The sequence below is a fragment of the Onychostruthus taczanowskii genome, unplaced genomic scaffold (assembly GCF_017590055.1).
Source record: "Onychostruthus taczanowskii isolate IOZ18803 unplaced genomic scaffold, ASM1759005v1 scaffold36, whole genome shotgun sequence".
NCBI lineage: Eukaryota > Metazoa > Chordata > Aves > Passeriformes > Passeridae > Onychostruthus > Onychostruthus taczanowskii.
The window spans coordinates 5,007,066-5,031,792 of record NW_024501015.1 but is presented as its reverse complement, the minus strand read 5'-3'; the positions used below and the strand labels follow the sequence as shown (position 1 = coordinate 5,031,792).

At 36.1% G+C, this 24,727-nt stretch overlaps 1 protein-coding gene across 1 annotated transcript in view; it reads right to left on the bottom strand.

The window, feature by feature from the left end:
- KCNH8 (potassium voltage-gated channel subfamily H member 8) overlaps nucleotides 1-24,727 on the bottom strand; it is a 176,883-nt gene that overhangs the window by 50,115 nt on the left and 102,041 nt on the right. The window contains exons 6-7 of the mRNA XM_041411512.1: nucleotides 22,350-22,507; nucleotides 16,942-17,149 (exon numbers count right to left, since the gene is read on the bottom strand). Of these exons, the coding sequence (XP_041267446.1) occupies nucleotides 16,942-17,149; nucleotides 22,350-22,507 (366 nt within the window). The remainder of the gene's footprint in view (nucleotides 1-16,941; nucleotides 17,150-22,349; nucleotides 22,508-24,727) is intronic.

Genomic DNA, 24,727 nt, shown 5'->3' with positions numbered 1-24,727 from the left:
CCACCCCAAAAGAAAAAAAAAAAAAAAGAACAAGACACAGTCCTGAGCATGTGTCACAGCTGCAGGCTCTGAGAATGTGAAAACACAGCTCCAGCACATGTGCTCAAATGGCAGAATTGCATACTAGTAAAATACAGGACATGAATTTATGCTCTTTTCAAAATGAAGACAATAAATAAGAGTGTAAGAGGAAAATAGAGGCGTGTCTATATGATATGTCAACAAGTATAGGGTACAAAGGAACAGCTCTGGCCAAGAGGATTATACGTGAAGAAAATTAGCTGGTATACAAGATAAGTAAAAGTTAATTAGCAGTGCATGAAATTTAAACTAGAGTGATTTCGATATTATTAAAACAGACATAACCATAATGGCTGCAGGACAATCAGGAACAATTAGCATTAATCTAGTCCCCTTGGTCTTTATTCTGCTAACACACTTTCCTTCAAAGAGTGGGCACCTAAAATGAGAAAGAAAACAAATATGATAAAGACAATAACATATTTCTCAAGTACCGAGACTGCTTAAAAATGTTAAAGTAAGTCTCAAAATAATTTATTCAAAATATCTCTTTTAGCTTTGAAAAATATGGTCCTTATCAGAGTGTATTTTTATTATGATGAATTTAGTGATTTTTTCCTTAAACTAGAAGAGATAACATGGCTATGAATGGCTATGGTAGTGTTACAGGAGTAAAGGAACACCTACTGCAGTGTTCAAATTTTGTGCAAGGAAATTTTTACCATGGCATAAGAAAGGAACAGGTTTAACTGGGCCTATATGAAATATAATTTTATCTCAACTGCCTGTGAATTAAGTCCTTGTGGCAGAGATGCTCTCAAGGCTGCCCTGTGTGACCCTGGGAGCAGAGCCCAGACACCAGCTGTGCTGGTGTGGAACTGCCATGCGTGCAGCAAGGATGGGGATTAGTGCTTTGGATCAACACAAGGCAGGGGTATCTGCCCTCCACACATCATAGTATTGCCTTTCTCTTACCTTTGAAACCTATTATCTCTATGCTTTAAAATTTAATTTTAATCTATTTTAGCATTTTCCCCTCATTTTTCTATATTAAGGTCATAATCCCTGGCAAATTTCTGGTGCATTGGTTGCATGAGCTAACCCAGGTCATGAAGGGCTATGTTAAATTTGTACAAGAAGATTATACTTAACCTCTGGTTGAGAAGAGTTTCAAGTGCCAAAATGTGAGACATGTGGATATTGCTTTGATGGGAACTACACAAGATTTTCTACAGAAATATGTGGAAGTTTATATAGATTTACTTGCTGAATGTGCACATTACAGACAATAAGAAAAAAAAGAAAATACCTCAAAACCTTTAATATGTAATCAAAGAGGAGAAAAAGAACCCCTTTTACATCAAGTACTCTATGCTTCTTTCTATTCAGCAGATAAAATCTTCGGAGGGGAGAGGACATTTTATAAGAAGATTTCATGCTTCAGATCTCAGATGTTCACCTCCTTAAAGTCTAATCCATAAACAAAAATAGAGTCTTCTTTAATGTAAGTGCTATATATATATATGTCATTTAAACATCTCTGTGAAAATATTAACATTATATTTTTGGGGAGCTTGCAAACAATGAAAACTTCAAAAATGGAATATTTTAAAATTACAAGTAAAATAGCTGAGAATTTAAAAGCCACATGATTCTCAGAAACAAACCATGATGAGACATCTCTCCAAAATTATAGATCCACCAGTAGAAACTTTGAGGATCCTTGTCATATTAGAACTCAGATGAACACTCGGAATGGATAGATTCAATAAATATGCCATTTGATTTCCATTGCAGAGAAACTGGATAGAATTTTTATTATATCTCTCCACAAACTAGCACATGAAGAGAGAGATGGTCATGAGCCAAAATCCAAGGCACAAACACACTCCTAATAAAGCTGACAATTCAGACCCTTGCATCTACTTTTTGTTTTTTTAAATAATTTTTAATGGATGAAATTTAAAAAAATCAGGGTTTTAACATATAGCAGATGAAATTATAATCTTCTGCCAGACTTTGGGAATTTTACCACTGATTTTTGAGCATCTGTAACATCATCCAGAGAAAGTTTAAACTTGGACATAATGCAGTCAGAAGAGAAAAACAATGATAAATATTAAAGGTTCCTGTACTGCTCATGAGGCTGGGACATTCGAGATGTACAAGCCTCTGCAGTCACAGACAGGTAGGTGACATGAATACCTTCACTTCTGGTTCCTTTTGAATGCCTGCCTTGCCCTTTGCAGGTACAATAATCTGGAGGAAACTATAATTCCCAAGATCCTTAGGGAAAGATTTTGACTATCAAGAGACCTATGTTGAGACAGATGTTTTTTAAATACTTTCAAAACCCATAGAGCTTTCCAAGCTAAATGTGCACTCCTTGTTGTGTTAGAGCATTTTTAGGTACAAGCTTAACCTCTCTCAGGTGTTCCAAAAGTTAATTTGAGTTGAAAGGTGACTTCTTCTATAAGGCTAATGAATAGTCTTTGTAAACAAATTGGCTGTTGTATTTCTACTTAAATATATACTTAGAAGACAGCATAAAAGAAAATTACATTTTGAAGAGCTTGAACTCATCTAACTTGACAAAATCATAACAAGATATTGACCCATTGTTTTCCCTGAAAATGAAACTTACATGGTGAAATAAATACTCAATGAACAAATCAGTTTCAGTAGGAAGTGGAGCTCAATCAAGGAATTAAAAAATGAAAAAAAAAAATCTAAGATCTAATTGCAATGTTCCTTATAACAAGAAAAACACAGCTGAGCCCACAGAAGTGCTGAAAACCTGAAAATCAGGCCTTAATTATTTGATAAAACTCAACTCTAAATGGCAAGTATCACTACTTAGAATTAAAAAGTAGCATTTCTGTTTTCTCATGGTAAAATTGCTGCCACCTTTGAGTTATGCACAAAACTTCCTTGTAGGAAGTAATTTCTTGTCATTACCAAGGTGTGGTCTGTTAAATGATTTACATTTTCATTTTGGGAAGCCATGATTTCAAGGAGAGGTACCTCCTGTGGGAAGATTGCAATCCACCCCAGTGAAGGCACAATAAGAATTATAATGCAAAAAACCTCTGGTTAATCACTCCTGGACATGTTCTTGCCTTAAAGATAGTAGAACAAAAGCCCTGATACTAAATACTTGCAATGATAACATTTTATTGGAAAAAATATTGGAAAACTATGTTTTAAAATATTTAGTTAGCAACAGTCTGGAGTATGGCATATCTTCCACCTAATGCAAAGTGCTACATAAACACTCTACAAAACACTGTCCATATGAATTACCAACAGCCTCACACCTTTCAAGCCCAGCACATTTCTAGCCAGAATCTAACTATAGTTGATTCATTAAATCTTAAAATTTCTAGATGACATCCTATCTTCTTTTGCCTGCAAAATAAAGTTTTGCACTTTTACTTTTTCTCCTACAGTGAGAAATCCCTGAGGAAGAGCCCAGATAAAGTTTTCCAGTCAGAGCCCTAGATGCTTCTTTGGTAGATAATTCATGTGAATTAGCTGTTTACATTTCTTCTCCACCATGTGGAAAATATTGTCTTTCTGGGGAAGTTATTTCATGCCTACAAGTAGAGTTTATTCTGGTGAGAGAGGAAAGAAAGCAGTGGTACTGGGAGGACATATCCCTTTGGGCAGAGCTCCAAGACAGTCTCCAAAGAGCCAGCTAATGCTCTGCAGGAGCCCAGAGGTTATCACCTCCATAAGGTGAGTTGTCCCTCTCACCCCTACACTGCATTGCTGCTTTGCTGCCCCATAAGGCTGCAGATTGCATCTCTGCGACATGTGGATGGCTAAACAGATCAGACAGATCTGTTCCTCATATTTATGTGGAAGACTCCAATATACCTCCGTACCAGTCTCACAGTACAATGTAATAAAGATTCCCCTTACTGTAGAGATACATTTATTCCAAGGTAGAGACCTGTCTATATTACATATAAGAGCTATGTATAAGGATTTTAAGAGCTGACTCAGCAGACCTGAAAGGAACACATTCCTCTTAATATTTTATGACAGTTCTCTAAATATTTAGGTTTACTGTTGCAAAGAAGCTCCAGAGTACATGGTCAGTGCACCTGCATTCTTGCAGAACTAGGTCATAACTTCCTTCAGCCTCATTTATCAAAGAGTCATTTAGAAAAGGAATGTTCTTGAAACTCTTCTCCGTGATAACCTAGTACAGCTCTTCCCAATAGTAATTTGTTAGATGGCTGTGTTTGAAAATGTGGGAGATGTAAATCCCTCTTGCTTTCGCAAGTCAGCTGTTTACTCTCTCTTCCCCACACCACTGAGTCACAGAATCAACTAGATTGGAAAAGACCTTGGAGATCATCACGTCCAAACAAAGGACAAGATGGGAAAATTTTCCATATCAACTTTCTGCAATAGTAGAAGGCAATACATGAAAAGCACTTAATATAGCTAACTATTTTTATTAAAAGTTTTATTTTTACTAGGAATAGTTTACAAACAGCTCTAATGCCTTTACCATATTTGAAGTGAAGAAAAACACTTTTTCTTTTTTTGAAAATTGTCTTGCTTTGTTCTACCTGGTATATTTTCCTAGGGCTCTTACCCAAAAAAAAACCCAACAAAACTATATATATATATATATATATATATATATATATATATATATATAGTAGCATAAGTTAATTAACTACTTTTTTGGTAATAAAGTATAATGTTATTTTAATTTCTAGATTACAGGTAACCATACAAATCTAAACGTACAGATAATTTAAGAAATAAATTTGTAAGGCCATAATCAGAAGTATTTAAATCATGTGAATAGCATCTTCTTTAAGGAAAAGCTCACAGTGTCACTGCAGAAAGACTTTCAGTATTTAACATTACTGCTCCTTAGGCACACTGGCTGTTACTGTCCTTTTCCAGGCTATTAAATGCCTTGCAGCTAAGTTTGGAATTAGACACATTTGTGCTGGTCGTCCATTCAGTGCAAAGAGCACGTCCATCTATGCCCTCTTTGCTTCCCTGTGCTCCATCAGTCTGTACCCATCTGTTAGAGCTTTTCTGATCTTATATTTAGACTGTAATATCCTCTTGGGCAAGAGCAGCCTTTTTATCCTGTGCTAATTCGGCAATGGAGACAAGAGGGCCTTGACCCATAAGTAGCACCCCAGGTGTTCCTGCAATAATATTTATGGTAATAAGGGATTTTTTCTACGGTGTCAGCTAAAGAGTTAGAAACCTGTTTTGCAGCTTTATGTGTTTGGGGTCCAAATCATGCCAAAAAGGTTTTGAGCTACTCCTGGCAGGCTATTCATACATTTTTAAAGAAATAAGCACTCTCCCCCATAAGCAATAGGGATGACTTTAAAATGAAACACTTATTATAAAAATATGCCTAAATCTCCCACACAACACAGCCTTGCAGAATGTAAGTTTTAAAGTTGCTAACAAAGCTTTGTTTCTAACTGTACACAGCATGGCATAGTTGGTAAATTAATCTCACCTCTACCCTGCTGTTCTCACTTGCTCAGGTCTCACCATCAGAGAAATGCATAATAATGTCTTTCAGTTCTTATGACTATTTCTCAGTCCTAAGAGTTAATATATCAAAGTTCTGACTCAGAATCTGCAAATAAATTCTTGTGGAGGCAGTGACATTGGTAATCAATATCTTAAAATCTTTGTACAAAAAAGTATTGTTTATTTACAAGAGCAAGATATCAAGAGGACTATATTTTTTAGAAAAGCAGGGCAATTTGCTACGCATATTTTATATTTTCATTCTGTCTAATTGTCAGCAGTCTGCAAGAGTAAAGCTGTTTACTTCCAGACTCCTCTTTTTAAATCTGAGTAATGCAAGAAGTGGTCCCTGGCAGGTGGTACCTTCCCCTCTCCTGCCATCTTTCCCACTCCAGGAATCAAGCCAACTCTCAGCACCTACTGCATGTTCAAATGCAGTCTCCCAGTTCGGCAAAACAGGGGCAGAAGCCTTAAAGCAGGGGCAGAAGCCTCAGAACAGAAACTTTTCCTTTTGTAGGTCTAACTGCAAATGAAAGGTTAATTGCAGAATTGCAATAAAACCGTGCTAATTTCCATCTGAATGGCCTGCATGATCACACAGGAGATGGTAATGAGGGTATGGAGTTCAGTTTGGGTCAGCATAGACTGCTGCAGCCTACGTGACATCCACTTCTCCTTGTCTTCTTTATTGCTGACATCCATGCTGGTGAGATAACAGCTAAGTGTGCTAACCCTCGCTACAATCCTCTCCTTGCTTGCTCCATAGATTTTACAGCATTGTCTAAACATTCTCCTCTGTGTTCTTATCTAAGGAGCCACTGTGTTGTACAGGGACCTGCCTCTGACACACAGCCCTATGATAAATTAGCACTTTATTTGCTCTTGCTCTGTCTTAGCTTTTTTATTCCTTGATTCTACGACATACGTAACATTTCTCAATTTTTTAAATTTTTTTTCATTATGTACCACTTGAATCAAGGAAGTTTAGATCCAAACATGTTTGGCTTTTGTGAGGGGGAGATCAATAAAAGGGGATCTATTACTCTGGGTTATATCTAAAGATAATTAAAAAAAAACCACCAAGAATTTGTAGTGTAATAAGGACTTGATATAAAGAAAGAGTAAAAATTAAAGAAAAAATATGGTATCTTAATGGAAAAGTACACTACATTTTAAAGTTGATGCAGTTCTGAAATAATACGTCTGCATCTGCAGACATGACAGGTCTTTTTGAAGCGTGTGACATAAGGGAATCCTAAGCATTAACATTTTTATCTCCAGCTCTCTTAAACCTGACAATGAAAAACAATTTAAAATAATTAGGTATAATTACTTTTACAGAATGTGTCTTGTGAAAAACTTTACATGCTGCAGAATTCATTGACATACTCTCACAGCTTCACATTGGCTTCTTTGACTGAAAGTAAATACTAGGTAACTTTAAGCACTGTCAACTGAAAGGACAAAAGGAACAGAAATATTTTTCGGGGTATAGGAAAATGGAAGAGAGACTGGAAAGGAAAGACTCTTGAAAAATTTCTTCATTTCTGTACAGAAATGATTTTCTATTCTGGCAGCAGAAAACCCTTCTTTTATCAAGCACCTGCTCTGGTAAAGGGCAGAGAAAAAAAAGAGAAAAAATAGAAAATAGGAATATATGCAAAGGACATCTCTACATTAAAAATTTAAGGCATTCTTGTGCTACAAAAGAAAAGAAAAGCTATTTTAGTCTTTATGGGATGTCTTTGGAAACCAGCATGGCACTCCAGCACCCTAGATCTCTATCTATGGGATGGGGCTGAGAGGCAGTCCAATCACCTATTGAAGCAGCTGCTGGAAAGATTTCAAATTACATAGCAGAGGCTTTGTGGTTTTGAACTGGATTGAAAAGTTATAGTTTGAACAGCCAAACCATGAGCTTTAAAACAGAAGTAGAAATTTCCAGGTCCTAACAGAACTTCCTGTAAAACCAATACGTAAGAGACACTAATGTTTTAGCAAATTGTACAGAGCCCTCAGAGGAGGGTAGTGTAACCCTTGTACAAGCTACCCAGCCAAGGTTTTCAGGACTTGGATGGAGCAAGCTGTGTTTGACTTGATTTACTGCATGTGATAGTCCTGGTTCAACTGTCTAACTGGTTTAAATAAACCCCAGAAGTTCTCTGCAGCCGAGAGATCTGCAGTTCCAAGTACAGTAAAGGGTTAAAGACTCTGGTATAACTTCAAATTGATTGAACAGAGCTTCTATGCACAATATTTTCAACTTGCAATTAATTATACTCTCTGGTGTTCCCATTACAGAAGCCATGTAGAAAGATCCTGGCATTATTTTACTCTTGGGAGTAAAATAATGCCAGGATCTTTCTACATGGCTATTTTACTCTTCTGGGGTGTTTACTGGGCAGATTTTCGCCCTATGTGTGGCACTGAGAATTTCTGTCATGGCTGCAGAAATTGGTGGAGATACAGCTTTTCCATTGAGACAAAAACTGCTTTGTAGAATTAATAAATGATACCCAGGTAATCTGTGGTTCAATGCAGCAGGACACTGTCAAACCTCAGGGGCTTCGTCTGCACGCCAGATTTTTACCTTTGACGTAAAAACTGTCCAAAATTTTTTTTACTAGTTACAAAATCTTGGAAATGTATTAATAATGATGTAAAAAATTCACACTCCATTTAATAAGCTACTTTCATGCCTGCTTTTTTTCTGGGCTACGAATCCAATAGGGTATCTCAGTCCTGGGGTATTTGGTGATTGCTTAAAATGATTCAATCAGAAGGCAAAGTACAGTGTGTAAAGGAAAATACAGTTTAATCAAGGAACTAAGCCTATAGGAAAGAACAGCAGGGAAGACTTACTAAGGCCCAGAGCAGCCTAAATACAAATTGATGTTAATCTAAATGCAAAGGGAATGCTTCAGTTCAGCTCAATAAATGATATTTTAGTTTCACACACCTGCACCTCAAAAACACTGGTTTGGGTTTACAAATAGAAAGTGAATAATTTCCACAAATTTCATTTCTATGAATATTTTAAAATACATGTTTGTATTTTAAATACAAGGTCTACTATACTCTGGTCTAAAAAAGTGGCATTTTAATAAAAAAACCTGTTGTAGAAAGTATATTGATATATGGTGTATATTTATTGATATAATAAGCATTCAACATAAAAACAGGCAAAGAAGCAGGACCAGGGTTTCAGATAAGCCTTTCCAAGACTTTGATTTGTAAGTGTAGGTCTTTACCTCATGCAGACAGGTATCCACACATACTTCCCACATATGATTACATTTTTGCACATGAAACTCCCTTGCAGCAGTTAAATTTCTCTCTGTCCAATCTAAATGACTGGCAGACACAGAAAATATGATGTGCCTCTGCTTTTATGGTGCTAAAAATAATGAATAGTTATGTTTATCTGCAAATAGGCTTTCTTCAAAAGCCAGATGAACTTTCTCCCATTTCTACCTTATTCAAAAGTCTAACCCAATTAGAGAAAAAAAAATGCTTTCTTTCATTAATATTTCACACCACAAGCTTCTCCAAATTTGGCCTCATATATAGTATTTTACATAAAAAATTATTTTCACCATTCAGGTAAGATATCCAGCAGCCTTTAAATAAAGATTTTTTCGTTGTTTTGAAATACATAGTACATTAATTCTAATTTCTTCATGATTTTAATGATTTTATGTTGTTCTAACAAGGCCAGATATTGTGAACCTCAAAGAATTCATGGAAAATTTACACATTGCTTGTACAATAAAAGCATTACTTTCACTGAGGACTAAAACTTTTAAGGACTAAAAATGACAATAAAATTATTTTAAAGCATTCCAATGTTAGATATTCTCCTGGCATTAAAATTTTCTGTTTGAACTCCTTTAGAGTGTTTCACCACTATGTAATGCTTCAGAATTTTGGTATATCCTTGTCTTTTTCAAAGTATGTGCAATGTAATAAGTACTGTTTGTAGTCATTCTTAAGATTTGTACTTTGAAAAGTTTCATAGCTTCAAAGTGATCATCTTGTTTTGGTTGTCTACTTTACTCCTATTTATTATTTCTGTATGACACTCCAGGAGCTAATTATTTTCTATAATGCTGCAAGAAACCACCCAAACTAGTTGGCTGAGTCTCTCAGATATTGATACCCCAAATATTTCACAAGAGTGGTAACCATCAACCATTTCCTTCAAATATTATTTAGCGATGATTTTTCAGCCCTGCTTCTTAAAAAAAAAAAAAAAAAAAAAAAAGCAAACAAACAAACAAACAAACAACAACAACAACAACAACAAAAAACCACCAAAAAACTAGACAGGTGAGAATACAGATATTTCTATTCCACACAACAATGGACCTTCAATACAGGTACCCCAGGTCAAGAGAGCATTAAATTGATTTTAATAATTGAAGATACCAGCACTCGTGCATGACATAAGTAAATTTTTAAAACTCTTTTTCTTAAAGATGCATCTTCAAAACCAGAAAGGACTGTAGTTCCAGAGGAACAGGTTCTGTTATTTCTAATGACTTAAAATGAAGAAAACCGATAATTGAGAACATAACGAAGCAGACTGGAAAAGAAATTAAAATCAAACATTCAGGTAGAGAGATGGCAGACTGAAGTGAGCAATTGATCACTGCTAGCGAATGAGCTAGCGCTATAATATTTTATACGCTATAATATCTGTGCAGAGCTGTGCAGTGTAGTCAGCATGATGTTCTTTCTTGTTCTGCACAAGGATTCATAAATCTACACGTGTCAGTTCTAACCTGATGGATGTGTGTTTGGAGCAGTGAAACCAGACCAATATTTTACAGTAGAACATAGTTCTCTTGACTGAGATCCTTGGAAATTTACAAGTACTCTTTCTGGCAGTGAGGAGAATTCACTAAGTTCTTACAATGCCTCAAAAGTGAACTGATGTTCCCACTAAGGCAGACCAGGGCGTGCTGGGCACCTGCGCTGAGCCCTGCCATCTGCCAGACAGCGCCAGAGCAGGTGCCAGCTGCAGCCTTTCCCTGGACTCCAGTTGTAATTCATTAGAACTAGCTCTTCACATGCTGAACATTTGTTGAAATTACTGGAAGCTGTTTTGATGTAGGTCCAGGCCCAAACTCCAGAAGGTTTGGAATACAGAAATAGGTACACGTACCTGCATGCACCAAACATTCCCATCATCTGGGTCCAAAACCTGATCGTTCCTTAGTGCTACAGTTTTACCATGTGTTAGCTGATTTTCCTTACAGCCCCACTACCTGGAGATTTGTGATCACACAAAATCTCAGTTTTCTTTTTCCTTTTTATTTTTTTTAAATGAAGTTCCTGTTTGCCAGTGCTGCTAAGAATGTGTGGCAAACAGGAGTCTCAGAGGGCTCAAAAACAGACTGATAATCACACATCGTTATTTTTCATATTTTTAAAATGTTTCTTGAATGCTTAGATTTAGTAAAAAGTGCTCATGTCACATTCAAACCCAAGTTTTTAATCCTTTAGCAAAAGGAAATGTTGTACAGGGACAAAGCCAGAATGATCTAAGATCATTAATAGTGAAGATAATTAATATATAAAAAAAAGAAAAATAAACACCACCTCTATCTCAAATTTCATACCAAGTCTTCCGTCATGTCTACCCATTTAAGTAATTTTGCTATGCAACAATACATTCATATTTACCTGCTTCTACAGTACATTCTGAGACTTACTATAATATGAAAACACTAGGAGTTAAAAGTTAATTATTGCTTTGACAAATTACATACTGTATTGATAGAGAATGGAAGTAATGGCAATGATTTTTCTGATATGATTTCTACTGTTAGTTACCTAATGGTTATGCTGGGTCTAAGAACACCAGAAACTTGCTAGTTCACTAAGATACAATATTTGTGGAAAAACTAGCAGATGCACACATACCTAAAAATAATCTTTCTTCTGAAAAGAGGATAGCCCGAGTTTTAACCTGAATAAATATACCAATGCCACAAATGTCTATTGTCAAGGATAAGCTTAAATCTGTACCTTCAGAATTCCTGGTAAAATTGCTCAGAACCTTGTGAAAACTAAAGCCAGCTGCCTCTGGTTTCTTAGCATAAACTAGGAAAAAAGCTTCCTGGCATTAAAACTTCCCAAGCTGTTGAAACTCAAGAGAATTACAGGTAAATGTCTCTCTTAATGGATATTCCAGCTTGATGGTGACTTACAAAATTCTGACAAGAGTGAAGCTATGTGGGGACCACAAATGATTTGGGCAAAATTTAGGAACCTGAGCTCAGGGTTTTAACCTAAAGTTTGCATCTAAGAGGTAGGACACCTGCATTTTGGAAAACCCATTTTGGCCAACTTCTGCATCAGGCCTGAAGCATCACAATCTTTACATGACTGAGATACTTGGAGATTCTCTCCTATCATGAGGTCACCTGATCTTTGAGTCACCTTGTCCCTGCACCTAAATTTACTGAAGAACTCAGTGGGGAAGGTAGTTTTTTGAATTCAGGCTGTTCACTTCAGTCCAACATGGGACATATAACACCTGAATGAAAGACACAGTTTTATTTTCAGCATTTCCTACCGGCACCACTCAGGTGCTGGGCACCTTTTTCTGTACCTTGCCACTGACAGCTGGTTGTGAGTGTTCACTGGGAGTCAGCATCCAAGTCCTTTTAAAGGCTCTGATTGCAAAAGTGTGATAAACAAAGTGTGTGTGGGAAGTTTTATTTTGCAGAGTATGTGGTCCAGTCACAATTGAGTTCTTGGTTTGAAGACTGCTGTACATTAAAAAACTAATAGAAAATGAGTAAAAACCTGAGATGAAAATTGAGGTATTCAACTGAAATAAAAATTTAAATAGCTGAAGAACAATGCCCTTTACAGGCCTGATGCTAAAGCTTACTCAAAAAAAACCCCTTTTATTAACTATAAAAACCACAGGTTATTTTTTTACTATATTTTGCAATGATAACAGCCCCTCCATAGCCAGAATGTTGTGTTACTGTAGGAATAATAAAAGGTCTCAGCTAAATTTCTGGTGGACAGGATGGAATTTTTTTTGAGACAGCGACCCAGGTTATACCTGACAGTTTTGATTATCTGAGGGAGCCAGCATCCTGACTTTTGGCCCTCTTGTAATCTCCTTGTTGCACTCAAAACAGCTGGGCTTCCACAGCTCACATGGTTCTCACAGAATGAATGCCTTTAGCAACAGGAAATATTTTCAATATTATCTGTTTCCTCTACAGACAGGTAGAAAAATCATTGTATCATGTTTAATAAGATCTTTAAAGGGTATAATATATAGCTCAGCATATGTTAATACAAAACAGCAATCAGCAAATAAAGAGCCCATGCTTAAATCTGATGCCAATTAGAAATGGAAGCCAATGGAATTGCAGTGTTAGGATCAGCCAGGAACCTAAACACAGTCTAGCCTCTACTCCATGTCAGCTAACAGAAAATTAATCTTATTTTTACATGTTGATGAAGATCATGCCATGTCTCAGGGAGACATTTTTTTTCACCAATGAAAACAAATGAGGGGAACAAGGTGAAATATAACAGAGAGGGACCTGAAAATGCCAAAAGGGAAAAGCAGGACTAGAACTGTACCACTGTCTACAGGGAATTATGTGTTCAGGAGCTGTGGTTTTTGTCAGACATTAGAGTCAAAATGCTGCACATGGAACAACTCTTTCCCAAGAGAAGAGAACTTGCTGAGATAAAGGTTTCCAGCATCTAAAAGCAGAGCCCATGGTGTGTATCTTTCAAACAATGTAATCAGTTAAATCTAGGAATACTAGAGCTGAGCAAGAGAATCAGTTTTTAACATTATGTCCTAATGCCCTAACGTCAGGACAGTTCATCAGTAATAGACCCAGACACTTCACCTTTCTCACTCTGCAACCACGTGGCTAAATTTGTGAATGTAACCATGTTTTTAAATTATTTGCCATAGGAATGCTGCGTGAATAAGGATAAAAAGTGAAATAAAGGCTTCCAATTAGGTCCAGTTGGAACAAAGCAAATGCCATTTTCTGTTCCGGGTATTTTCATAGGAACAATGTTATCACTCCCATTGCCCCAATTCAAATGCAAATTAAGCACCACAGTTGTTTAAATTAGCTGGAGAAACGGATACACAGAAGCAAATGCTGCTAGATCTGAGCCATGGTGCATATCTGATGGCACAGCAAGGTTCAAAGTATTATGTTAACAGTACTGCAGCTCTAAAATGTTTGCTTTAAGTGTTAACAAACCTCGGTCTTGAAATCTGTACTACAGCTTTCTGAGGAAGCACTAAATGGAGTAAGTAAAAGCTAATAGCTTTTTTGTCCTTCTGCCTCTACCCCCCAAAAATAGCAGCAAACATGAAAAGCAAATTAATCTTCTTTTCATACCAGACAAAACAAACAAACATTCCTATATTTCAACTGTTCCATACATTGCACCATCCACACTCATGGTGCCGTACTGTTTTCAAGTGGATATCACCTGAGACATTCCAGTAAAAAATAAAAAATAGAATTTCCAAGGAAGAGATGCATTTCCTTTAATTAAAAACTAGAGGAATTATAATTTTTGTATGGTATTTTTTAATGTTTGCCATTGGAAAGCATCTCAAAGACTGAAATAAACTCTGTGTAGGATGCATTGATGGAAACTTGGAGTCTCCAGTTCTGGTATTAATATATAGAAATTAAAAGTTAAAAAATTAAAACCTGTAAGTATAAGAGTAAGGATCATATTCTACTGCTTTGCCTGCAGTAAGAAACCTCTCCAAAACAGCACAAATTTCTCAGTTGAGGTCTTCCTTTAGGAGAAGAGAATATCCTCAGTGTCTTACAGTAATACTACCTTAATTATACTCCAAGCAAGATTTCTCCTGTGTGCATTATTTGCTTATGATTTATTATGATTTCCAGACCTCATTTTACTTTGCTTATTCACTCATACTCTAAATTACAACTGCGATTCTCTCCTCAAAATATCCCCAGTGTGGATGCTATGAGGTGTAGTGAACTGGTTGTTTGAATTTTTCTTAAATGACAAAGGCTGGCTACATATAATAACCAGAATAGCAAAAGATACCCAGAGTACCAAGAGTTAATTCTTTATGTTTCATCAGCAAGTAGTTTGCATGTGGAGAGCAATAGAATTTGTGCTGATTGAAAAAATTACATAATCTAAATTTTTCTGCTCATATATGTGACACATAAGCTTAACCAGAAATTTTGTCAGTGCTGGAGTGGTCCTTGCAAAACAACAGCTTCATGACAGATATCTGGAATTTTCTGAGCTCTTTTCTTTCAACCAGTATCTAATACTTTAACATTTTAAAACCATTTCACTTAAAAAACCCCAAACAAACAAAACATCCAAACAGATCCCCAAAGCTATAAATTATTTAACTTAGCTCTAGAACTAATATCTGTAGGAGCATTACAGTAGTCATTGCAGTATAATTTTTATTATAAATTTATAGCATCTAAATATTTTAGAGACCATCCATGAAGGTGGTGGAACAGCCTTCCAGGCAAAAATGCAAACTCATACCTTTAGGAAAGAAAAACCCTAAAAAAATGCCTATCCGTAAGCCCAATAGAAAAACCCTTTTTCCATGTAGAAGGTGAAAGTCTGAGAGCACACACCACTAAGTGCTTTGGCCCATCCAGTGTGGAAATGCACTACCTACAGCTGCCCTGGGAATGTCCCTGATTGGCACAGGCTGAGGTAAGTTGGTGGTTAGGAGTTGTTAAGGAGCAGTTCCAGCCTGGGAAGCCCACTGGAAGATGATCAGTTTGTGATAACCCAGATACAACCCCCTGCACTGAGACACAAATGGGACTTCTGGGAAATGTCTCTGTTCCAGATAAACTGGGATTGGTTCTGGTGAGGTTGTTGGGACATTGGGTTATTACTGCTGTTGCTCAAGAAAGGACAAAACTGATGGGCAAAGGTTAATGTTTTCATAGTAATAAATGCCAGGAGCCCCAGGGTATATGAGGAGAGTTTTCTGAATGTGGCCTTGCCTCAGGGAAAGGGGAGCATGGGGAGCCTGGCCAACAGCCCTACCCAGGGAGCAAGGCTGCAACCCACCATCATCATTTGGACTGCACTGAATGCTTTGAAAGCAGCTATTGTTTGTGGCCTACATAAGCTGACAAAGTGCCTTCAGAGCTACTTCCCACCAGAGAGACATTATTAGCATTATTATTATTATCTGGATTTGTTTCTCTGTTTGCGGTATTTGACCAATTTTTGCACAGTGGGCTTTCTTTGTATATTCTCCCCTAGAGCTGCAGTCTTTTCTGTCAGAAGTTTGCTCTCTATAAAAAGTTCAGCAGCAGGTCACAGACCTGGTTTACAAAAAAGACAAGTCAACAATCAGCTTAGAAGAAGACTCCACAAATCTTAAAGTAACCTATTGAAAAACTAGAAACACATATTTCTTGAACTTTCTTCTTTCTTCATTTTCTCTTCCTGACCCAGCATCCTCACTTTTCTGAGATTAAGCACTTTTAAGTGATTGTCATTTTCCCCTCAGATTTATCATAATTAGGTGATGTTTAGGTAGATGATAATAGGAGTAAGAAAAAACAAAGAAATTAAAGGTCATAAGAATAGGGCAATCTGCAGTTTGAATGCATATCACTGAGTCTTTGGTCATAGGTATTTGCATTATTTCCCCCACACCAAATATTTTTTTCGCTTGGGAAACTGTCTCACCTTTAGATAAACTTTGTTTGTGGAAGACGTTTCATTACAAAAAATGAAAATCTTGAAATCTGAAGAGTTAATTTGGAACACTCAGGTCAGAATGAAGGCTGGGGTAGAAACTAAAGATTGGACCAAAACTGAGCATTCCATTGATAAACATGATAAACATTGATAAACATCTGCTCTGAAAAATCTAAGCCTGCAGATCCTCTGAACAATAATTTCAAAGGGAGTAGGGAGTTTTTAACTTGAAGACATTTCAGAGCCTATCTGTTTCAATGCATAGGAATCTGCACACTTGAAGTAATGTTTTGGTTGATGAATTTTCCTAATTTGCAAAACCAGGATGAGTTGTCTAATCTATTCCTATACACAGTCAGCCTAGTAATTTCCTATACAGATCCTGAATTTTCCAAACTTTGAATCACTCTTAAAAATCTAAAATTATTTAATATTTTTTCCCTATGATTTTTATTTTAACTATATTCTTCGCATTGATAGGAAATTCAGAGAGTGCTAGTCTCTTCCTTTTCTCTACAAACGGCACTAAATAATGGTATAAAATTGAACAAAACCTGAAATTTTTAGTGATTTATACACTCAATTTTGTATATTTACATACATTTATGGATATATACATATATGTCCATGTAGGAAGGAAGAACTTACCTATGTCCCAGGTAAGAGGGTTATTCTGCTCCATCTCCCTTTTCCCTATGACATACCAGATGCAGGCCATCCAGTGAGCAAGCAAGGCAAACATGGACATGAGAAGGGTGAGAACGATTGTGCTGTGCTGGGAGTAGCGATCCAGCTTCTGCAGGAGGCGCAACAGGCGCAGGAGCCGCACGGTCTTCAGAAGGTGGACAAGGGAAACCTGGGAGAACGGGGAGAGAAAACCACTTGTCGGCACCTAAACAACTTGGCAGAAACTTACTTCTATCACACAGTTCTCTTGTTTCAAGAAAGGAAATTCTAAAGAGCTGTGAAATGTTGTCCACTCTTCATTCAGCTGCATCACTGACTAGACTAAATATTAAGACGGCAGAGAACAGCAAAGAAGATGCTTTAAAAGAACAGTGTGCAATTTGGATGTATAAATACACAATTACTATTTCAGATATAAACCAAACAAACTTGAAATATTAGATCTTTCATGTTATCTCTTTTTTTTAATGCAGTTTTCTTTCATATTTATCTTAAAAATTTGTGTTTGTGAAAAATTGATTCTTCCCAGCTCTAGAAGAGAAACACAATTGTCAAACTGAACCAAAGATCATTTGATTGGAGTACAAAACCACAAAACAAGTATCTCCAAGCACACAATGATTTTCAGCTTCAGCTAACAGTAGACCTAATTTAACTGTGTATGAGATGAAACCAGCCTATAATTCAGCATAGAAGAGGCAATAAAAAATAGCAGATATTTTGCAGAACAATATAGCAGAGATGTTAGAGAAGGCTCAGATTTGTTCTTGAGATTTAACCCTGTTCAGGGACCTGGACATATTTTACTGCTCTGCACTAAGTAGTAGTCCAAAAAAAGCTTTCATTAAAACTTTTAACACTGCTTCTTATATTCCTTAACTAAAATATCATTGCCTTTCAAGTTTATGTGGCAAAAGCCGCACCTAATCTGCTCAGCACTCTAAGTATACATCAGTTTATGAAGTGTATGGCCCTGGCTTTAGAGGAGTTCCAGCATAAAGTAAACAGTCTCTGGATGACCCCAACCCTTCCAGAGCACCCTGCAACCAACATCCACAGCACACTGTGCACAGCCCACAGTTTTACAGAGAATATGCTTGGCTTGAGCTTCAGCTGTTGGGCCGAGTTAGCAAGCAATATACAGATTAGGATCCAAACAGATTTAATGTATTTGTCTAAGATTAAATAGCCATAATTTTTATTAACAGTAAGCTATTTTTTCTTCCTTCATTAATGAGACAGTAAGATTAAGGCCTGCTTGATACAGGATACCCACATCAGCTGGAAAAGTAACATCAGACTTGATGTGTCTTGCTGCAGCACTCCCAGAGCACAGTAAAGAGCTCTCTCAACAGCAAGTCTAAAATCACAGCTCAATCAATACATTTTTGCTTTTGCTAATCCAGAATATTCTGATGCTCAGCCTTCCTGTTACCAAAGCTAATAGTCTGAAATCTAAATTTTATTAGTGTTCATTCACCAACAGCTACATCTGAGGTGACTGATATATTCTGTAACATCAGGTGTTTTTTATTTTTTTCAAAGATTTAACAACTCATTGATTATATTCCACTCTCAGGAGTTAAGTATGTGAGAAACCTGTAAAGAGGAAAATAAGAAATTTACAAACATTATTTTTTTTTTTGTCACTACAGTTTTGGTAGTGCACAAGTAATTCTCCCATGATCCTCTTCAAAGGGCAATATTTGCAGCCCATTATTTAATGTGTTGTTTTTCTTTCTCAAGAACCTTTACATTTTTTCATGAACATAGGAAGGAAAAAAAGAAAATCAACAAAAAATATGGCATTTTTCAAAACACATTGTTAAAATAAGGTCTGACATTTGAGCACACAAATATTTACAAGGTTGTTTCTTGCATTTCATTTCTATGTCATTCTCCTCTACAGTGCCAGAGAATTAGTTATGTCTGTGGCCTTAAGCCCAAGAATATCTGCAAATCTAGGGCAGAAAGTTGAAGTAATTGCCATGTTTACATTATTACAATCATATAGCTTTAATTTGTAGTTATTCTTTAACTGCTGTTAAACTGTACCTACTGCCTCTGTTTCAGTGGTAATTCATCTCACAAAGTCTCCTTTTCTTGTCTCATCAGCTTGTTTGAACCAAACATGGTTCTGTTGCATTTATAACATAAATAGGTCCCTATTCATGACTGACTCTTCCAGGTGTAGCAGTAACATTTAAACATTTGTATAATGATTATACAATAATAGTATATGCACTATGGCCTACACATTGGAGCCTTCATCTTTACATGGGGGGGGGGGGGGGGGGTCTGTGCTGTAAAACATCACAGTTAAATAATGACAGCTTTGTTAAAATTATTTCATTCTTTTTTTAAGATTCCTACAAACAAGAAATTGCAAAATGACTGCTATAATTCTATGTGTGCCCTACCAGTTATCACTCTTCCCTCAATTCTGACAATTTTTGTTAAGCTACAAAGACATGAATCATATATCGTAATATTCTTTTTAATGTGGAAGCAGGTTGCATTTTAAGGCCTAAGGAATACCCCATTTCAAAATAATTTTTTCATAAAATTGAACACAGATGTAATTAATCATGTATTATTGCACTGAATTTTCTCATTAGTCATGCCAAATGCTCCTCTGGTATTGTGCCCAATATGTCATTGGAAGATCTAAAATGCCGTCAGGCAGTTTCTTTTTCTATGTCACAAATTTAGGAAGACAAAATACGGAGTCAGCACTCATACTTGTGCTTGCATAGATTTTTCTTTGCCCACAGATATAAAATCATCAAAATTTTCCATTTTGTTAATCGTTTTAGACTAGCTGGGTTAACCTTTTTCTGTCAAAAGGACAGGGACAGAATTTCATCTGAAACTAACACAAACACAAATAGCAAAGTCCTGAGCAGTACTGACAAAAAATAAAGTTGCTACAAACCAATGATGAAGTTCTCTTCTTGGAAGAACCATCTCCAAAAAAAATGAATTAATGAAGAAACGGGACACATTTTAAGAAATTACTTGTGGGATAGATTTTTGATAATTGTTTGGCCACCTGGTAATTTTCTTTTCCTCAAAAAATGATGCTCTTTCTCTACAACCATTGATAGCTACTCAAAAAGGAGAAATTCAATCATTATAACTAGTGCTTAATGGCCTGGGTTTTATGGCAACATTTGAAACCATATTTTCCCAAATTAAGGGAACCTTTATGTCAGGTGAACGCAAGGATGGAAGGATCTGGGCTCTCGGCACACACTGAGGATAGGCAGGAATGTGCCTGTGGTCTCTGATCTCCAAAGAGTCCCTGATTTTAATGCTAGGGCAGAATCCAGGTAGGGTGTAAAGGCAGTAGAACCAACTCATACAGTTTAACTTTTGTTTCTTTCCAAATATATACAAAACCGGCAAACAACTCCACAGTATTTACATGCACTCTGGCTCCATCAGTCCCCAGCTGGGATATGACATATGACACATGACATATGACACAGGTATGTATGGCTCTGTACCAACGGCTTGCAGAATTTACAACATCCTTAAAGGTTTGGCCTTTGTGCCGGGGGGGGCCTGAGCAGCAAAGGAGTGAGATGCTCCCTGATGCCCCTTCTCACCATTCTGTTGAGGCAACATCTGAAAGTCGATGAAATGAAAATCTGAGAACAGACACGAGGAAATGGCTTATTAAATCATGAAGTCTGAAAACAGTGTTGCGTGATTAACACCTCCCTCATTCTTGAGACAGTCGATAAGTCATTGTTATCTTGAGGTTTATATTAACAGTTGCCAAGTCTTGTCACAACAGGAGATGTGATACAGTAAGGCACTGTGTTCCCATCAAGGAATCATACAGAGGTCTTATTCAGGGAAAAAGCTTAAAAGTATGTCAGGAGATGTGTATTAATCATATTATGGCAGCATTTTTAATAATGTGACATTTTAATTGTACAAATAATCATTGGATAGTACTTTCTTTTCCAGAATTAAGTATGGAAATCTTATCAGTCCTTCCAGTGGGGACAAACGTTTGTTTTCAGGTTTTTAAATTTTTTTCTTTGGCAGAAAAATTAAACATGGTTAACTTAATGAAAATTATTAATAGAAATTAAATCAGCAACATTATGCTGGCTGTTTGGTTTGAGTGTGAGGGATAAACTGAGATAGTAATGTATTTAAATAGATTACCCAGCTTTTAGAATGCAACAGTGAACAATGTAGAACTAACAATCAGGTTCTAAAAAAGCATCTGCACTAGCATTAGATTGATAGTTCTTTATGTAAAAAATGGCACGAAAAGAGAATTCTTTGAAGGAAATGAAGCTAAATTATAAAATCAATCATGACACCTTATATGGGGCCCTTCCTAACTAGTTAGTTAACAAACTATGTTTGTTGGGGTTTTTTTGTTTGTTTTTTTTTTTTTTTTGGTATACGTTTATCCTATCATCTCTGTACTTGTCTGTAACTCACTTGTAATGAAATTGAGATTGAGTGCATCTGTTTATGAAAGATCAAAATTATGGGAATTAGAAAGTGGACAGCTGATATACTTAGTCTTTTATGAGAAAATCCACAAAATTAAGAAACATCTGCTGATATTTTTTTCAAAAACTAAACCTTTTGATTCAGAGGCACAGGAGGTGTTTGCATTTTTTTTGGGGGGGGGGGTGGATTGTTTGCTTGTTTGTTTATTGCAATTTTGTTTTGTAGATTCTTACTCTACAAAATCCAATAGGGCTAGCAGAATAAAAACCTTTGTCTTAGAATAAGTAAGCCAACACAAATGTAATCAATCATGATTGTGACATCACCTAATTTTAGAACATTTGCAAAGCAGATTATGCCTTTTGTCATAACATTTCTTAAAAAAAGAAAAAAAAGATGAGTTGAAACCAAAGTTAAAGTAAGTGACAATTGTAAGCAATACATGTTAGAACACACAAAAATTTAGTAGTAATGCTGTAAATTTTTTGCATGAAAATTCCCACAAGTAAAGAGAAAGAGGATTCCTGATTAAATAAACCTGTTGACCATAACAATGATTTACTTTACCACAGTAAAAATGTGAGTCTTGACAAATTAAGGACTGAATTTATGCACCATAAGAGAGCAAAAGTCATAGCAAACTGTATTTGAGTAAAGTAATTAGACATGAAGCTAACTTAGATGCAACCATTTACAAAGCAAAGATAATGGAATTTAAAAATTGGTACATCCCGGGTGAAAATACACCACAAAGCTGTAAATGACACCTAGGTATTTTAGTGAATTCAGTTTGAGTCTCCAGATCTGGGGGAAAAAATCCCACATCAACAAACTCCTCATGAAAAAAGAGAACAATTAAGAAGATGGGTGTCTTCTTTACTACTTACCACAGTGACGTTGAAAGCATAAAGAAGATCAAAAGGAAGTGCAGCAATTAAGTCAATGATAAACCATGTTGTCACATAGTGGATACAAATAGATCTTGCTTCAAATATCACTTGGCCAGACTTGCTGACATATGTTGTTCGGAAATTTAAAATAATATCTGCTTGACAAAGAAGGAAAAGAATCAGAGACAGTGATTTCTTAATTCCTGGGCACAGCATCAGGAATTCAGAATAATGCTGATTGGTTTTCTTCTGCATTATAAATACCAGGTGAATAATGTAGTAGAGAAACAAAAAAAGGCATAGTAGTAAGAGATGCACATACACAGAGTTAAACCAATGAAAGCATTATTCTTTTTGAGTAGTAAACAAAATGTCTAAAACATTTATCACTCACTGATTTAAAAGGGGGCTTGATTTAAAAAAACAACATCCACACACATTGATCTTTAAACTGTACAAATATTGGTATTTTTCTAAATGAAAAAAATAAGGGTATTATTTCTGTCCATAAAAATTACTTGCATTTTTTTTGAAAAAAAAAATTAATTATTTTATTTAAAAGATGTGATTTAAGCTCTTTTAGTGATAATTACTTAACACAGATGACAAATGTCATCCTCAAGGACAACCATTTTTTTATCAACTGAAAAATGCTGAACACACTTGAACAAAAGGTTTTTTGGGCTATGATGGAGATCACAAAAGTGATATGAATTGCTTGGTGACTTGTGTATTTTGTACGTTCCCATGTAACATTCCAGGATGCGTGTCTTTCAGTATGAGATGTACTTTTGACGTGTCTTGTCAAAACACATTAGCACTTGAAAAAAACTTCAGGTCCTGACAACAAAGTCTCAATTATTTTCATGTCCTGCAAGACAAAGACTATAATCTGTCCTCAAGCTATGCACCCTGTTTCTACTAACATTAGTGAGAACTATTGGTGTAACTTTTACAGAGTCAGAAAAGCATGCAGCCAACCATTAAGGCTGGTGTTTTACAGCAAGATAGCTTTAGGGGAAAAAAAGACTGATTTGCACTTCTCCCTAAAAGTTCTTTAGGTAGGCTACACTAAGACTGCATAAAGTACAAACTTTTCTTCAAGCCTGTTAACCACAATATTCAAGAAGACAGGAAACAATCTTTTTCCTCCCCACTGGGGGCAAAAGGGAACAAGAGAAAGGTTTGGCACACAGAGAAAATCATGCTGGATCACTCCTTTGGGATATCAGAAAAGATTCATTTAGGATAAATTTTGATCAAATCCCAAATTATAATGTTCTGGATCTGAAGAATAATAATTTCCAGGTTTCACTAACAGAACATTTTTATGCTGTCTTCTGCAGCTGGAAGCTAGAGAGTCTGCTATGATCATTTGTCATACTGGTTAACCTCTAGTGATAAATCTATAGTATTTCCAACAGTTTGACCTTGGCCTCTACATCCCTTTGACCCAGTAGAGTCAAGTCTCCTAAATTAATGAAATCTTCGGGGAATTTCTCAGTTTTTTGGCAGTGTTGATTCTGCAATTTTTTTAGGATTTAGTGCAAAACCGTAACACAAAGTGACCTAGACACACATTGGCAGGTATCTGGTTCACAGACTGTGGTCTTGCAGGTTATAATTGGTTCATGGTTTAAAAATGTTTTCCTTCAACCAGGTCCTCAGGCCGAAGAGAACATATAAGTGAAATCAGAGATATAGTAATTTTAGATTACCTCATGAAGTAGTCTCAGCTGTCTCTGCATTCTTAAAGCTACAAAAATGTTATGAAATTTTCAATAACACAACTGAGATGGGGATGTAGCATAATTTCACATGGTTCATAATGAGCAAGGCAGTGAGTTTAACTCTACAGGTACTTTGTAGAGACAGTTGGTTACTAGCCACATTTCCAGATCAGTATGGCAACACCAGTCACATACAGAACACCTTCATGAAGATTTGTTTCATAGAGATAAGAAAGATAAAGATATTTGCATCACTAGTACTTTGAAACTGGTCCTTCTCATTTGTCTCACAAACTCCAAAATGTAGTTATCAAAGTCAGAAAAAGTATTTGCTTATTTATTGCCCATTAGTGTCTGTGAAACCACTAAAGCATTAATAGAAAAGGAGATAAATTCTTGCTTTAAATGTAAGTACATCCAGTACACAAAAGGCTTATCAATGTGCATAGGCAATTCACTGTTCAAAATTGAAGAGATTAGAGGTTTTTCTGCACAGCACCCTTTTCTGCCATCCTATCAAAGCTACATAGGTCAACAGCCCCAGATAATAGCTATATACAAAAAAAAAATAAAAAATAGGAAATGCTAAGTGTTTCTTTCTGCACCCAGCTTATTAGATAAAAGTCCAGAGGGTGGGAAGTAAGA